General features: G+C 40.2%; 1 protein-coding gene across 1 annotated transcript in view; it reads left to right on the top strand.

The window, feature by feature from the left end:
- The window catches only part of ASPH (aspartate beta-hydroxylase), a 220,427-nt gene that overhangs the window by 44,578 nt on the left and 157,295 nt on the right, over nucleotides 1–18,554 (top strand). The window contains exons 4-6 of the mRNA XM_044914635.1: nucleotides 10,756–10,848; nucleotides 13,777–13,851; nucleotides 17,850–17,975. Of these exons, the coding sequence (XP_044770570.1) occupies nucleotides 10,756–10,848; nucleotides 13,777–13,851; nucleotides 17,850–17,975 (294 nt within the window). The remainder of the gene's footprint in view (nucleotides 1–10,755; nucleotides 10,849–13,776; nucleotides 13,852–17,849; nucleotides 17,976–18,554) is intronic.

The raw sequence follows: 18,554 nt of genomic DNA, 5'->3' as shown, positions 1-18,554 counted from the left end.
CATACTTTAGCACTAAGTTACTGTCCTGTGAATTAAGAGATGCTTTCAATAAACTTTTTTTCCTTTGATTGGAAAACCTGAAAGTTAAAGAACTCACTAAAGAAGAGCTCAAGAAAGAAAAAGAGAAACCTGAGTCAAGGAAGGAGAGTAAGAACGAAGAGAGAAAAAAGGGGAAGAAAGAAAAGGAGGATGACCGGAAGGATAAGAAAATTCCTGATGCAGATATATCCAGGAAAGAGTCTCCTAAGGGGAAAAAGGACAGAGGGAAGGAGAATGTGGGCCTAGACAAAAGTGCTAAAGCCAAGGAAAGTAGGAAAAAGTCCACAAATGTAAAGGATGCTTCTGGTAAAATGGCGTCCACAGACAAAGATGATGCAAAGAAAGGGAAAAGTTCTAGCAAACACGCACACTCAGCCAAGGGAAATAACCAGAAAAGAAAGAACTGAAAGCTCTAATATTGTCATCCCAGGAAATGGTAATGTTCATCGTGATTTGCTGCTAAATGGCATAGAAAATTTAGTATTGCTCCGGTTGGTGAAGATGTGTCAGATAGCCCTTGAATGTATTTATTGGTGCTCAGTACGTAAACTGTTTGAAATTTAGATGCACTGTCTTCCACATCTCAGTTTAAAAGATGACACTTGTAAAAACCACGTAATAAAAATGTGATGTAATAGCTTCTGTTTTTATTAATTTATTGATCATGTATCCAGATAAATGTATATATATAATATGAATTGTAATGAACATATTAATCGACTGAATACTTTCATCGGAGCTAAATAAGAATGTTAAGATTTTCCACAGTGTGTATGCACAGAGTGCCTTTCAGGTGTGACAAGTGCTCAGGTAGGTGGGAGGTTTTCTTCTTTCTCCCTTTACCCTTTGTCTTCTTCCCTCCTTTCCCTTCCCGCTTCCTGCTTCCCTTTCCCCTTCACCTGCCCTTCTCCCTCTCCCCTTCCCCTCTCCTTCCCCATCCTCTCTCTCCCCCTCCTCAGGCTCCTGTGGCAGCCCCTGGGGTCCTCTTTCCCCTCAGTCTCTCGGGGGCAGCCACTTCGTCAGGCTGTTCCCTGGATCCTCCTTTTCCCTCCCCTCCCCTTTCTCTCCTTCGGAGTCTCTCCTCCCCACTCTTTTATTGGCTCTTTTACCTCCTTCTGGCTACTCACCCTCTTCGCTTCTCTTCCTGCCACTCCTCCCCACCTGCTTTTGTCACCCAGTGAATACTTAAAGTTTCTTGCATGCAGCGTGCACTGTTCTGAGAACTCTGGATGCAGTCATGAATAAAAGAAAGAATTTGATTTAGAAGAACAGTTTTAGAACAATTTTATTGACAATATCTTTACAGACTCAGAAGAGAAATAATAAGACTTTAAGTATTTCAAATTAGGATATACTTTCATTTTATATCACATGGTTTTTCAGGTTATTTCGGTGGAGTGGCATCTTTCATATTTGATTGCATTATGGTTTACCATTTCTAAGGAGCTTCAAATCTGAGCTCTAACTAGAGATCAGAACTTAATCAGAAAACATTTAATAAAATGAAATTTCAATAAGAATACATTTCTACAAATGGTTTGTGCCGTCCTGTGCATGAAGTCTTAAATCTCTAATTGCAACTACTGGTGAGATTCAGTTATGAATTGGAGAAGAGCAGCCTGATTTGTTGTAACAGAATCAAAAGTGCTGCCACAAAGCTTTTACTTTTTAAAAATAATTCTTCAGGGGTGTCTGGGTGGCACAGTCGGTTGGGTGTCCAACTCTTGGTTTCGGCTCAGGTCGTGATCCCAGAGACGTGAGATTGAGCCCCATGTCAGGCTCCACACTCAGCAGTGTCTGCTTGGGATTCTTTCTCCCTTTCTCTCTGCCCCTCCCCACTGTGCTCTCTCTCAAATAAATAAATAAATCTTAAAAAAATAATAATTCTTCAACTTTCTCTGCTAAGAGCTTAAAAACAGAGAATTTGGCCTAATTGAAAATATTTCAAGTCAGAAATGAATAAGCATTAAGCGCCAGTGTCTCTAAAAGTATTGTGCACCATTTTCTTACGTGCTGTCACCTGTCCTGCTTAAAATCAAGCAGGACATTTAGTTGACAAAAGTGCCAACTGACAGAATTTTATAGCCAGCGGGAAATCCTGGAGAATAATAGCCAATCTAGCTAATCCAATCCTATTATTTTCTTGTTCAAAAACTATGGCCCAAAGAAATTGTAACATGTGTTCACTTGGGGTTTCCTGTGTCGATTAGTCAGGGTTTTGTTGTATAGATCACCGGGACATTGTAAACCACACCGGGAATGTTATGGCTCATTTGGTTGGCAGACACAGGGGCACCAGCTTCGGGTGGATAGATCCCAAGCCCAGACCTGTCATCGGAGCTGGGTTTCTTCCTACTTCTCATCTCAAGTCTTGGCTCTGCTGATGCTTTTCCTTGACTTTTTATTCTATGTGGAGTTGCTACCACTTGATGAAGAAGATGGCACTCAACAAGCCCCAGACGGATCTTTCTATCTGAGCAATCCTAGTGCAAAGAGCCAGTTTTCTAGAACGGCTCTGGGAGAATTGCAACGGCACTGGGTAGGCCTGGTGACCATTTGTGACCAGTCCTGTAGTGGGGATGGGTTAGTCTTCCCGGCCTGGCTTCTGTGCACGGCGCTTTGGGCGGGGGCTGGAATGGGTCCCGCTAAACCATATGAAATTTTTCCTGCAGGGAGGAGGGCTTCTGGGAGGAGAAGAGGGAGGCTCCAGCTGAGCACTGACCAGAACAAGAAGCAAAACATTTACTCACCACACACATAGAAGTTACAACATCTTAAAAATATATCCTGATGGTAGATCTTGCCACTAAGATAAATGGATTGATTTTTTAATTCATGTACCAAATTTTAAGTGTTATTTTTTTCTACAGATTTTTTTTTCTTTCTTGGAGAAGGGCTGATAATTATATTTGCATTTACCGAGGGCATTCTAATAATTTCTCCATTGGTTTTTAAGAGACAGAAGTGATGTGGGATAAAGTATATAAATGCTAAATTCTAAGAAAAAGAGGGGAAAAAAATCTTAGGATAACCTCATCAGCATAAGCACATTCACATTATCTATTGCCATTTGGTAAAGCGCTTGGAAATATTTTACTTCTGTCATAGTTTTCCTTTGAATATCAGCTCAAGAATTAAATTGAAACATCTCTACTAAAAGCATTTAAATATATTACAAGAGTTCTTATGAACTGGGAATGGATTTATTTTTTTTCCTCCTTTTTTCTTTCCTTCCCTTTTCTTCAGTAAATAAAGGCTTCAGCTGAATTTATTGAAGCTGAGGTCACACTTCATCTAATTGCATTGGCACTTACTATTCAACTAAAAACTTTGTGTGGGAGAAACTTTGCTTATGATTAATGGATTTAAAACTGTGCTTGTATTCTGACTTGTACTCACCTTTTGATTCGGAGCGTAGTTATTTCTATTTCCTGCTGCTTCATATTGTTATCTAAGGATAATTAAAACCAGAAAGGTTATTACCCTTTTTAAAAAGTCATCTAAAAACAGGGACAAAAATTTCCTAATACAAAGTAGTTGGGAGTCAGAAGAAGTCCTGAAAAGTGAAAGCGAAATACTAAGAAAGTAGGTTTGTCATATCACAAACAAAATTGTTCTTTCAATTACACTGTGAGATGATACATCAGGTTTTGAAAAATGACATTACTGGCCTAATTTTCTTTAAGTTTTGTAGGATAGTATTTCACGTGAGTGGCACGGTCACTGTAAAGATAAAGATAGTCAGTTTTACAAAAATATTTGGGAGCCTATCAATTTTTCCAAGAATCTTTTTTATCCTTTAATATTTAGATTACTTTTTTTGAAGAACTATATCATCTCTTCCTTCATTTGTTGTGATGCGCAATGTCTGTTTCATTCGTTAAGGGCTTTGTGTGTGAATTTTAGTTATTGCTAACATCATTACTAATCACCTTTTTGAAATCTTATTACTACTTTTTTTTACAAGATTTTTGGTTTTATTTTGTGGGTGATTTGCATTGTGTATAAACGGTCTTATCAACATTTCACGATAAGGGAGAGACTGATAGATAAATTGACATAAATTCATCAGCATGAATGCTTGAGTTAACCCAGGAGGATTCATTCTATAAGTAATTGGTTCATAGAAAGTATTTTATACTGTTATGACCTGCTTAGTCATACAACTCTGTACCTTCAGAGGTTTTAATAATGATTATTTGGATAATAAGGACTCCCAATACATACTTCCATTGGGAAAAAAACCAGATAAAAGTAGTACACAAGAGTGATTTTTTAGATTTTAAATGTTTTAACTGTAGTATCATTTTCTATGAAATGGGTCTGGTGACTTGGGCCAAAGCTCCTGGCTTTGGTTCCTTTCTCCTCTGTTCTCCACTATTCCATCTCCTGGAATAATTCTCCATTGGTAACAATTCTCCAGATTGATAACTTGGATTATTTCACTATTAATTGCATCTTGGAAATGCCGGTTTTCCTCATTTGTAAATTGAAGATAATACCTTTCCTTCATGTGGCTGTGGGATCTAGCTGGTATTGGACCTGCATAAAGAGCTGGCACATTGTTCATTTCCCCCCTGTTCTAGCTAAAGAGAAAGTTTTCATTCTTAGGAAACGGAAGGGTGGGTTGTATGTCGCAGATCTCTAAGTGTTATTCTCATGGAAATCTTGTTTGGGAGTAATCTGAAAAGATCCCCAGTAACAGTCATCAGCCTCCTGTCCTTCCTCCTCTGTTTGCCTGAAGACAAAACCACATGCCTTAGATGTTTATTACCGGTTTGGATATCATTTTTATATAGAAACCAATTTTCACAAAAGCTTCCATCTTGTAAGCCCTACAAAGCAGGAAGTCCTCTATCTTCCTCCTCTTTGTTCTCATTTCACACCTCATTTGATTTCACTTTATGTGTATTTATCACTCTACATTAGCATCTGTGCATCCTAGAGTTCCGTCATTTATTTCTTCCTTGCCTCAAACATTACTTCTCTTGCATCCTAGGAGATGAGAGGAAGACATATACTTAAAGCTTAGGAAGACGTATACGTAAGGCTTTTGTTACTTTTGGTAAATACCCATGTGCTTTGTCATCTCTATTTTGCATGTATGGATCCATTCAACAAATATTCTGAGTGCCTGCAGCATACCGGGCTGTGCTAGGCATGGGGATACAAGTGACAAGGTGACTGCAGTCTCTAGTGAAATGTTAGGAAATAAACAAGGGGTTGAGGAAGAAAATAATGAACCGGAGCCAGCTGCCCACTTGGTGGGCCGTGTTCCACCGCTGCTGAGGAGCCAGCTGACTCATCACGTCTCCACTGATGTTCTCTCTGATCCTCCCAGGCTGGGGGACTGTGTGTCTCCTGATTATCACGCTCATCACTTTGCTTCACTGCTGGATTTTGCTTTCCTACTGGACTGTGATTTATGTCCAGCACCTATCACGAAAGCTGAGAATAATAGGCATTCAATATATGTTTATTGAATGATGAACACATAAAGCAGATCGTGTAAAAAATATTTCAGATATGTATATGCTATTGAGTAATATTAAAAAGAAAAAAAGAATTTTTTTTTTTTTTTTTAAGAAAGACCAAGTTTCTGCAGTAATTGCAGGATGCTTTAACCACCTTGGACGTTGCCGATTGCCGTGTTCATGTTGTATGTGTGCAGGGAAGGTGGTAAATTCGGCTCTTTCAGAAGAAACGAAGGGAAAAATTAATTTGTGGGGAAAACATGGGTGTATATTTGCTGGGTTTAAATTCTCTCATTTAATTCTTGAAACCCTTCTAAGGCGAGAGTTTTATCCCCGTTCCATGCTTATGGAAAGCCAAGCTGAATCAGTGGTAATGCACTCAAGATGGGATTCAGATGGAATTCAGTGGCAGCCCTCTTGGTTCATGAACCTGAGCTCCTGTACACCGTCTCGTGTTGCAGATGTTCAAGCGAGCCCACCGCGTTCCAGTCTTGGTGGAGACCCTTCAGGGGTCCTGAAACCCAAGCTCTTAGGAACCCTTTTGGCAGTTTTATTCTTTTGAGATTTAGGTCATCCTCTTCCTGCAGTCTGTCTGTTGATCTTGGGTCATGTGAAGATGCTTTGAATCTGGAATGGCTCTTATTGTGTATCATGGGGCAGCTCTTTTAGTTTCTGGCAGAATTTTGACAGGGCTGCAGTTGGGATACCTGCTAAGATCTGTATTGGCTGATTATACAAGCAAGGAGCCACAACGACGATTAGCATGGTCAATCAGTATGTGCGTCTTTCTGGTTTATTGATTTTCCAGAATATTTCTCAAGATCATGTAGCTATTAGGGTTATTCTTGGGGTATATTGATTTATACTGTTAGACTACTTGCATTTGGAAGCAGTAGCAGTCCTGAGCTCTTCCCCTTTGAATCACAGCAGCTGGAGTAACCTGGGTAGATAAGATGGGTGGCTCAGTCGTTAAGCGTCTGCCTTCGGCTCAGGTCATGATTCCACGGTCCTGGGATCAAGTCCCGCATCGGGCTCCCTGCTCGGCAGGAAGCCTGCTTCTCCCTCTACCACTCCCCTTGCCTGTGTTCCCTCTCTCGCTCTGTCTCTCTCTGTCAAATAAATAAATAAATAAAATCTTAAAAAAAAAAAAAAGATCAAAATTTTCAATCTCTACACTACTGAGTCAGTAAGCCAAAAATTGATAAACCAGTTTTTAAAAATGTCTTAGCTTTTATGGGCTTAGTCTATGAAGTCCTATTTGCCATTCTTATGTTCCCAGATTTTGTCAAGGAACTGGTTTGTATAGAACTCTTAGGAAAAATGAATCCTTTATTTTCAGTCAGAATGAATAGCTCCATGATCAGGTGACCCCAGGACCTTTCTGATTCTCATGCCCTTGCTCCTTTTCTCTAGCTGCATTGGCCACGTGGCTCTTCCTCGCTCCCAGCACTTTGTTCTCCCCCTCACCCCAGATCAGCTGAGGAATTTGTACTTGCTGGTCCAGAGCCTCCCTGGAACATTCTTCCCCAGCCCAAGTCACAGGGCCACATCCCTGGTTTCCTTCAGGAATCTGTTTACATTTTATCAATGAGACCTTTCCTCATCAATTCACCGTAGATAGCCTCTCCTCTTTCCCTGATGGCCTGGCACTCCCTGTCCCATATCTTCCCCATTCAATATACTTTAAATATTTCAGGTTTCTTATTTTTAAAAATTCTGTCCTCCCTATGAGAAGTAGGGCTTTTCAGTGTTCATTTTCTGTAAAACAGTGCCTTGCATTAGTAGGTGCTAAATAGTTGCTGAGTGAATGAATACCATATGCAATTTAGTTAAGTTTTAAACTGCTACATACAGATAGGAAGAAAATGCATTTATTTCCCATTGCTCTCAGGTATAGTAGGGTAGCAGTGAAAGAAGTAAGCTAATACTGGATTAAGGTAACTGTCAGATACTCAAGTTTGCTATGAATGGTTTACTTAAAGTGCTCACATCATTTACTTTATAACTTCTTCCATTTTTAATTAAAATTGTAAGAAAAATCATATATTTATTAAATACAGACATTTTTTTTTTAATTTCCTAATTTTTCTGATGCCCCTGAAGAACTAAAAACAAGGTATGCTTTAAGGCAATTAATTGATTTTTCAAATCATGCAGGAGCTGTTGTGGTTGACTTGCAACTTTCATTCAACCCTAGATAATTACTTTCAGGCATTATGGTTATCCTGTTCCCTTTGCCAGCTTAGAAATGGAAATGGGTTCTGGTTTTGACTGTTAAAGCTGAAAGAGAAGACTGCTGGAAGCTTCTGCTTCCAGCTAAGATTTCCTCAAGTCCTAAGAGAAGCAAAGCAGGAGGTGGTTCTTTGCTTCTGGACATCCTCTAGTCCAAAAGAGGAGCTTGCAGCTAGGGGATCCCCAATGGCCAGCGTGAGGGTGAAGCTAGTGCTGAGAGCAAGCCCACCTGTCTCTGCACTCCTTGTGAGATTAGACAATAAGTTTCTTTTTCACTTGAGCTAGTGTGAGTTGGTGTTTTGTTGTATGCAACCCTAGGAACATCAAAAGTGATGACATTCATTTCATAATGTAATTTTGAATATTTATTTCAGGGCTACATCCTTGCCATTTGTATCTCATAAATCCAATTTGAAAACCTTTCCTTTGATTACTGCTTGACCTTATATGTATTTTTATTTTGTTTAGTTTTTACTTTTGCCTTAAAATTTTATATGAGACCTGGATTTACCACTACTTCCTGAGAAACACTTATTCACGGATCAAAATAGACTTGGATGGCAACGTAATTTCTCGAAACACCAGAATGAAAGCTTATAGGGCTAATTCTTCCATATGGCTTATCAAACTAATAAGAATTAGTCTAGAATGTGTTTTTTTTTTTTTTAATTTTAGGAAGTTTATAGGGGTCTAGGGAAGGAGATGTGTTAATGTGATCCTCAGCTTTTTTGAAGTTTACATTATGGTTTACTTTTATGCTGATTTCACCTCTGGAAAGTAGCTGTGACCAAGTATCAATAAATTTACAATTCAACTGCCACTTTGGACAGAAAAGAAAACTGCTCAATATTTTCTCTTGTTATATGCTTTTGCTTTCTCCTGTGGTTCTACAATTTCAATTTTAGAGACAACTCCAGTTGATATAGAGAAAGCTGACTATGAGAACCATATGTCTAAATATTGGCATGCTAGCAGCTTTCAAACAGTTCTCACATCGAGAATTGTTTTCAAATGAAACTTCCTGAAATTTAATAAGAATGGGATTTGTAGGCAGTTTAAATCTTTATTGTTTGTTGGGGAAATATTTCACTGCTTATTGAACCCACGGAGCACAATTTGAAAACCTGCTGCATCGAGGATTAGTGAAGAATGACCCTGTGGGTTTTCATCCAAACTGAGATATTTCTGAGGAAGAAATAATGATTGCAGCACAACGGACAGAACCTGGGACTGCTCCAGGCAAATGAGTCCCATGGCTCTGTAGTGGTGGATGCCGGGGCACAGATAGGAATCTCTTTGGTAATAGTAGGAAACTGATCTGAGTCCCCTTTCCTACCTTTACAGCCTTTAGCCTCTCTAGTACGGCCAAGGAGCCCTCGTCCCACAGAGGATCTCTGCAGCCATTGAAACTAACAGAGTAGCCGCACCATTGGGGATGTTCAGCCCTTGAGCAGGTGCTTACTGGGCACCTGTTATATGCCAGGCATTTCCTGAGGTGCTGAGAGTACAAAGATAAATGACACAGTTTAGGAAGGTTTACCCTATTCATTCAGCAGAACGTAGTAATGAATAGTTTCATACCTGTTTCATACCTGTTCCAGTAACAATTGAGAGACATTTAAATGGGAAAGAGCATGGGAGTTTTCAGTCCTGAATTCGGAATTTGAAATGTAATGGTTTTTATTAATAAGGCTTTCGCCTCTACCCATCACCCCCTGAAATTGAACTACATTGAGGATCCGTGGTTATTTGTGTATTCCCTTTAAAATCTACATTATAGTTAGAAGTCACTATACTGTTAGGAGTAGAACACAGCTGTATCCATTGGTGTTTGTTTTGGTAGTATAGCGTGGAAGATAAGTAACTGAAGCAAATATAAGTGATGAGGTAGAATCCTGTGTATCTCTGTCTCACTATCTTTAGAATTGGAGAGAAGAAGGTGAGAGTGTGTTTTTGCCAATGAGAGAAAAATGAAAGGAAGAGTCAGGAAAAATACAAGGAATCAAAAAGAAGTAAAAGACATGGAGAGTTTTGCAGATTACAATAGCATATGTACATTAAGAGTGGTCTGAAGTGCTCAGGAGAAGAAAAATGCCCCTCAATTCTGTACTGACCTTTCCACTGTAGGCCATTGACATGCATGACACACTTCCTCTAGTAACAGTTGTTGGTACAAGATTCTCACTGTGGGTAACGAAGAGCCAGGAGCTGGTGAATGGAATGACAGACTCTGGGACCTGATTTAACTTTCTAAAGAGTTGTATTTAGTTGAGGATGTATTTTAATGTTCTTCATATAGAATATCAAAGAAATCATTTAGTCTAATAGATTTTAGACTGGTGTTGACTTTAAAATCAGCCTTCATGTTCATTTACCCTGATGTTTTATTTTCCTTAAGACGTTAAAAAAACACACACACACACACATATCTTTGTTTTCATGTCTTTTAGCTCTTTATAGAACAGTATGATTGTAAGTGGTACCTTGAGAAGATTGTAAATAGTTATGTATGATTTGTTCTCATTTTTAACTATAGTTTTCAAGAACAGGTAATTACATACAAATCAAAATATGGCATGCAAACAAATAACAAATTCAAGTGTATCTTAGTTGTCTTACTGCTGGATTCAGAGCTCAAGCAGCAATTAATCACTTCTGAACACGAGGAGCTTGAATTGATATTGAACTTCTTTTGGCAAGTGCAGACATGACTCTATTTTAGAGATTTGTGAAGGCTTAAGCAAGGATTTTTGTTTTATTGTTTTTAAGTGAAAGGTTAACTTAGGTAAAGAGATGGTCAAGGCCCACGTGAAGTTACAGAGCAGTCTGTTTGCCTACTTGAGTTTTTAAGCATCTCTACATTCTCATGGAGTATGAAGTCTGAGAAACTGAATTACTTGCACTATTGACGAAGTGTTCGAGAATATTGTTTTTCCTGGTTTAATATGTCAAAAAAAAAAAAGAAAGAAAAAGGAAAAAACTCGAGTTAACTTTGTGAATAAAAATGCAGGCCTTAAAGAAAGATCTGCTTCAAAGCCAACAGTCCCACCGGAAGAAGCTGAGCCATACCCGTGGCTGGAGGAGCAGGTCCCCGAGGATTCAGGTAAGCTCTCTTCGACTTCTGACTGGATGTGCCTCGTCCTGCCAGCTCTCTAGTTTGCAATTTCCAGAATCATGTTTTACCCATAATTTGTGTCATGATGTTTACGGAAGATGAAGTATTTTTTTTCTCCTTCTCTTCTGGGATTTTGGAGTAAACTTAATGTTTTCTAGTAAAAATTTACACAGGATAATTTTAATTTTGGGGATCAAGAATCAAAGGCACAGAGGAGGTGGCACAGTTAGGAACATCATGAACTAAATGGCAGGTATCTGGATTCCAGTTCCAGAACTTCTTATAGTGAAAGCACAGTTCGACACGTAGTGTATCCTGGTGTTGTCATGGTCGGTTCCAAGATCTAACAGGGGAGGCCTACTGGACCCCCAGTCTTTTTAAGAGGAGGGTCTCCTTTCTCCATCAGAGACTTTCCAGACCCCCACTTGATGCTGTGGGAGTCCTCTTGTACATCCACATGAATTCATAGATGAATTCAGAGATCTCCATAGTCACCCAAGGGCCTGTGACCCACAGAAGGAAAACTCCTAAAATCTGTGAATAAATTGGCAAATGAAATTCGAATCTATTACTATCGTTTCCTGTTTGTGCTGTGGTATTTATCGCAAAGTACTATTTAATTGCTGCACGGTTTCCCTTTACCTAATCGTTCTCCAAAATTTGGTTTCATTTTGCCACCTATTGGAAGGGTTTGGTATGACACTACATATTTACTAGCAACTGAAGTACTCTGGGCTGATTTTGTCACTCTATGAATAATATTTGATTTTCTTTTCTCCCTTTTAAGATCAGTATGCTGCTCTGATTTTTTTTATTTGTTCAAAACATAATCCTAGAATTTAATTTTAATCCTTCCCAATCCTTTAGAGTACCGTAACTCGAGCAAAAGAGCTACTTTTTTTTAACGTTTTGCAATTAAATGTGTATTTGGATTTAGCATCTCAAATATTACTTTGCACTAAATAAATTTATAATTTAAAAAATACTGTTTTTCAAAGCTAATACCTACTCTGAAATGTTGTGCCATTCGTTTCAGCTTTCCTTTTTAAATTTTTGTTAATACTGCTCTACATTTAACTGATAACTTGTCCTTCTAAATCTGTTAGTTTATTTTCAACTCCTATCCTTTTCAACTTCTTGGCAGTGTTTGGTTTAGTTTAAATGTTGCCTTTTCAACCTTTCTCTTATCTAGGTTTTTGGCTTCTTTTTCTTCTCTATCTATCCTACAAACCCAGGTACATACCTCTCATTACAAAACAATAAAGTAAACCCCCTCTTGGTCCCTACAGTACTTTCTATCTGCCCTCCAGTCCCCAGCCCTGTACTAGCCAGATTTTTGAAAAAAGAATCTACAGTTGCTTTCTTTGCCTTATTTTCCACTCAGTTTTTAACTCATTGCAATCTAGCTTCTGCCTCTCCTAATCCTTCCCAGAGGAAAGGAGGAACATCACAGAATCATGGAAAGGTGAAACAGCATGGTGGACTCACCGAGTTCAAAGCCAGTGCTGGTAGGAGGTGATTCTGGAGAGGCATGTGAGGGCTAGATTGTGGAGCTCTTCTATTCTGTTCTGAGGAGCTTAGATTTTCCTCTTTTCCTCTGTTCGGGCCGAGGAAGCCATTAAAGGGTTAAGCAGAGAAGCAGAGTACCATCCACTCCAGTTACTAATATTAGATTCTCTGTGGATGGTGCTGTCAGCAGTTGTAAAACTAAGAATTGGTTAGGAAGCTGTCATGGGCATTATAAGAGCCGAGGAGGGAAGAAGAGAGATTGGCAGGCTCTTCTGTAATTGTATGCAAATACATATAAAAATGGTTTGTGATATACAAACATCTATAAAAATAGAAGGCACTTTTTGTGCTTCAGGAATGGTTTTGTAATGTGATTAGCCTAACCGGTTCTTAAACTCTTTTCCTATCTGAAGTTCACATGAACTTACCCTGTTTTTGTCATCGAGGATTAACTTGTCAGTATAACTAACTGATGTCATTGGCATTATTTCATGTGACAACATGGGTGATACTAAGTCTAGTGCTACTTCAATTTACTGAACATGGATGTTTGTTAAACAGAAAATTTATCGTAGTGTCAACGTCATTATAGCTTCTTGTTTGTTGTGTGATGTTTAAACAAACCCGGTAATCCGATATAAGCAGCACAGTGTTGTCGGAAGGTCATTACTGATAGTGTTGACTTTTGTAATTTATATCCATTTGAATCTATGGATCTGACTGTCAGACGGGCTTCTCCAAAGCCGAAGGGATTGTCAGTTATCATGTGGATTCTTGTCCTCAACTTTTGACCTTCTCAGTCCTCACACAGTGGCCTGTCAGGTGCTCTCATGTCTGTTGGCCTCATCTTCCACATTTTCATCTTTATTTCCAAGTACTTCCCTTCCTGAAAGCTTTGCCCATCCCCTTTTCTTTATTCTATCATGATTGTGAATTTTGTTAATTAGAAACTGAAGTAATTTTGCTCTGTGAGGTGTTTGCTAAACATTTATATCTGCTGTCAAAATAAAACCAATCTTGGGCGCCTGGGTGGCTCAGTTGGTTAAGCGACTGCCTTCGGCTCAGGTCATGATCCTGGAGTCCCGGGATCGAGTCCCACATCGGGCTCCCCCCTCAGCAGGGAGTCTGCTTCTCCCTCTGACCCTCCTCCCTCTCATGCTCTCTGTCTCTCATTCTCTCTCTCGCAAATAAATAAAATCTTAAAAAAAAATAAAATAAAACCAATCTTAAATATTTACTGTGTTTGCCAACATATATTAAAAAAAAGTGGCAAACGGGTATGAAAAGGTAGCATAGTTGATGAACCAAATATATTCATTTGAATGTGTGTACCTGGAGGTCATGTTTCATGTTCTTCATTAATATCTAGATTTTTTCCTACTTAGTTATGTTTTGTAATCATTTTAGGACCTCGGAATATTGAAGATGAAGTAGAAGAACAAATTCAGCCCCTTCTCCATGAGACAGTCTACACAGAACATGGTATGAGTTAAAATCCATTTTCTCATGCATTGCTTGCTCAAATAATGGTTAATTACATAAAGTGACTTAGACATTATTTTTAAATTTAAATCATAATTGAGTGTTTTTTTAAATTATTGGAGGACAAGTATTTCTGAAAGAGCACTAGACTCGTTTTATCTTACGCTGCCTTACTGTTAAGGAAATTATCGCATAGATTTAATAAAGAAATGGTTAGAATAAATGAGAATAAACAAGTTAAGACCAATGATACATTAAGAACAGATGGCAAGAACAGGGAAGAGGAAAATAGAACACAACCAAGCAAGCTGTAATGGGCTATCTGGAAGCTGTGATCAGCTGAACCTGGCTGCATGCTTGGGTGGTCACCATAGCAAAAAGAGAAACTTTTAATTACGTTGGTTATGTTACCAGAGAGGAAATGAACATGCTGTCTACTTAGAGAATATAAAACATTTCCCCAGCTCTTACATCTAAAGCATTTCTTATATGTAGTTCTGTACAGAGAATATTAAATGATACTTTAGAAACCCATGCTTTAAGATTTTATGAGACTGTTTCTTGAAACATCCCTTGATAAAAGCAGAGAGTATAACCCCAAGATGTGACTCACAAAGGGATTTCGAAGAAGGCAGAACACATGGTAGCCTAATACGCCTAATGGTTTGGTGTGAGCTGGAGAGAGTCCTAAATGAAAAAAGTATATTTCTTAAAAACAACTGGGACTCTCTATCATTGAAACTGCTTTAGCAGGCCTGCTAAACTGTCTTACCCAGTCTTAGGTGTTTGGGAGTTACGTGTAAAGCACCCATCCAGCTCCATCTGTGCTGTGCTGGGGAGACCCGCTGCGGCTGAGCTGTAGGTTTTCACCATCAGCTCTCCGCGGTCTCAGAGCCTGTGTCCTTTCATTACCGGCTTCTGCTCAGCCAGGAAAGCCACTGCACCTGAGCATGCGTCTGCCTCTGTCGGCAAGCACAGGCCTTCCCTTCCTGCATCTTTTCTTTCACTTTAACCTAACACAAGGATGATGCAGTCTGAACAAGTCAGTGATTTCAGTATGATGAGGTCGGTGCCTTAACGGTGAACTGTAATGGCTGTGTGGGCCTTGCATAGACTTTGGCATTACCAAAGCCTTCTCCGAAGAGGTGACTTTCTGACTTAGTAGCCGAAGGATGGCGTCATGCTTTGCCAGGTGGTTGTTGTTCGGGGAGGGTTCTGAGCAAAGGGCGTGGCCCGTGGGCAAGCCCAGAGGAAAAGAGGATCCAAGAGTAGTTCGGGGTGACTGGCCAATGGAGTACCTAGGTGGAGAGTGATTGGGAAAGGGTGTTTGTACTTGATTCACAGAGGAATAGGAACCATTGGAGGGCGCCAGGGAGTGCTGTGCCTTCTTTCTGCAGTGTAAACATGAGCAGAGGGAGCGTGCTGGCGGGGAGAGGAGTTGGGGGGGCTCTACTGGTGATCTGAGTGGGTCAGGTTGGTTGGTTGAACCAAATTTAGCCAAGGTGGGGAGAGAGAAACGTGGGACGATATGGTAGACATTTGGGTGGGTGGGTGTACGAAACCAGACAGAAGGGGGCCGAATCAAGTCTACCATGCCTGGGTTTCTGGCCACAAGCCTTCCTCTTGGACTTACTGTGTTCTTTACTTAGAAATTCACAGAGGCCATGGCTTTAAATGTTACCTGTGTTGCTTCTGAGTATGTATCTGCAGCCCTATCTCCTCTGAGCTCCTGGTTTATCCAGCTGCCTCTTGATCTTCATTTGCATGTTTTATGGGTATCTCAGACTCAAAATGCACTTAAACAGAATTCTTGATTCCTTTGCATTTCATAGCTCTCCCCCCAACCCCCTAAAATTTTGCTTTTATTCCACTCTTTTATATGTTAGGTCTTGGTCTCCCCTCTACTTAGTAGCTTAAGCTAAAAACCGGGGAGTTTTCCTTATTTTTCTCTCTCCTCTTCTCGCCTCCTATGGGACCCACGGGCAGGTCCTGCCAGCTTGGCCTCCAGCACGTATCTGGACCGCAGTGTGGCAGCGGTGTCCAGTTGGGTGTTTGATGTGCCTTATGTGGACCTGGTTTTTTTCTTTTCCTCCTCTCACTTTTCTGCAGCCCAAATGCCTCTCTTTTCCTTATAATTGCCAAGTCTGTTTGCCTCGGGCCTTTGTACGTGTTATTATCTCTTGCTGGTATGTGTGTGTTCCAGTCTTCACATCTTACCCGATGAAACATGGCCTCCCTGACCACCATCTCTGCAGTAGACTCTCTATCCAGGGCCTTCTGTGCTTCCTCGCGGTGTTTCAGGGCCTGTGGCTGCCGTGCACTCGCTGTGGGGCTTTAGCCGAGTTTCTCAAGTTCCTCATCCTTCGAAGGGGGGTAATAGTACCTACTTCCTGGAGTTACTGTAATGGCCGAAGAGGGCTTGGCAGTGCCGCAGATGTAGTTGGCCTGCAGGGAACTGTTTTGCTCGTACCGGGCTGTCACTGATTGAGCAAGGGAGACTCAGATAATGCATGATGTTTGGTTGGTTTCCCTACTGAAAACAGGGACTTTCCATTAAGTAACGGGCAGTGGCCAAGAGCTAAATCCTGCTCATGTGAAAACCATAAAGTTGCACTGGATAACACAAGAGTAAGGAAAAAGAATATGGAAAAGGGGGCATGATAAAATCAGTGAGAGGAATTAGAATTGGTGATTGGTTTGCCGATTGGCAGAAAATCTGAAACGAGGAGAAACAATGTAGCAGGCTGTGTTGGAAAGACAGAAAACAAATAAATAGCGTGGCCATAAGTGGGCTTACATGGTGCAGTAGCAGTGGAGAGTGTCGCTATTCCATACTAAAGGTGAGGGAAGGAAGGCTTCCTGCAGTGTTTGAGGAGAGTTTAGTAGCAGCAGAAACAGTAATATCCTTACGATGATGATGATGGTGGTGATGATGATGATAAGAATAACACAACAAGAGCAGTAACACCTAAATGCTTGTTATGGGCTGGGCAGTTTTCCAAGTGCCTTAATCCTCACAACAACGCTATAAGTAGGTACTCTTACTATTTCCTTTTTATGGAAGAAAAGTCCTTGGCACAAAGTAGTTACATAACGTCTCTGGGGTCACACAGCTGGTGTGGATTTGGAGCCATACACTCGAGACCCCACACTCCTAACCATTTTACTGCCCTGTGAGCACAGCCAAGTCACTTGTGTTGCTTGGTTAGAGTATTATGTATAGGACATACTGTGCTTGAAGCCACGTCAGGTTACCTTGGGAGCACTTTTTACACCAAGATGACAAGCTAAACCATATTGCAGCGGGATAAGTAGCCTATCCAACACCTACACAAAAGAAGCAGAAGAGCTTAGTATATCATAAAAGTTAGTCTCAGAAGAGAAAAGTGGGCATTTCTGCATAAGTCACAGGCTCCACACGGCAACCTTTAGATGCAAAGTACAGTACAGTTGACCTCATGCAGATGACCTAGCACACGGCGGAGAGAGGTAGCTAGCTGTTCTTCGCAATAGAACATTTTATGGAGTTATTTAAGATTGTTACGTGGAGTTTTAGGACAATTCTCAGTGCAAGGTCACAAGGTGATCTCTCTAACCTGGTGATAATAGAAGAGGCAAATACGTTAACAATTACGAATTCATTTATTCATTCCTTAAATACTTACTGAGCATTTCCTATGGTTAAGCATGGCCCTGAGTGCTGGGCATACATAGTAAATAAAATATATGAGGTCCCTGTGCTTGGTGAGTTCATGTTCTAGTGAGAGAAGGCCTTCCCCCCTCCCACCCTCAGGTGGACTAGCACTCGACGAGAGTGAGAGCAGAGCTTCAGGGTGGGCAACAGCCTGTGCCATGGCCCAGACGAGGGGCAGCGAGTGCCCGGCAGCAGGAGTGGGTATGTGGCAGCCTTTCGGAAGCGGCTCACGCGTCTGTGTTGGCTGTTGTCTGTGGGCCCTTGTTGTGGACTCATGTGACTCTGTTCATTGTGATCATTCAAGGAGACGATGTGCAACAAGAAGAGGATGGACAAGCGAGAGAACCACAACTGGAAGATGATGATTTCCTCGTAGGAGGTGTTGCAGATGATAGATTTGAGTCCCTGGAGACTAGAACATTTCATGAAGGTAGGACACATTTTTTTGGTTTCAGAATAAAACCCAGTAGACAATTTGTAATTATGATTATTGAAGTCTTTCTTAAACACCTTTAAAACCAATATTTAATTTTTATCTGAAGTTTATTTTTAAGTGGAAGCTGGTGAAACTAATTTTTTCCCTAAAATAAGTAGATATCTTGATTTTGATTCAAAGCACTTTTTTAAGGAAACTGTCAGAATATATAAGTTCCTTATAGAAAGTAAGTGAAATGCTTTAGCACATTACGTTTACTGTATACTACTTCCTAGAGTGCCATGTATTAGAAGAAATTCAGAAAACTGATGAAATATTTTACTTGGCAATCTATCACAGTCTCTTGCTCTAACATGAACTCCATAGGCACAGCTTATAGAACACAATTCTTAGCTTCTGTACCAGGCATTGACAACCTTTTTCTGTAAATAGCTAGAGGATCAATATTTTAGGCTTTGCAGACCATATGACCTTTATTGAAACTACTCAGCTCTGCTGTCATACTGCAGAAGTAGCCTTAAATAATACCTAAATGGGTACGTATGGCCATGTTCCAGGAAAACTTTATGTACA

Source organism: Neomonachus schauinslandi, chromosome 4 (assembly GCF_002201575.2).
Source record: "Neomonachus schauinslandi chromosome 4, ASM220157v2, whole genome shotgun sequence".
Classification (NCBI taxonomy): domain Eukaryota; kingdom Metazoa; phylum Chordata; class Mammalia; order Carnivora; family Phocidae; genus Neomonachus; species Neomonachus schauinslandi.
Note: the sequence above shows the minus strand (reverse complement) of the source record. Positions and strands in the feature narration are given on the sequence as shown.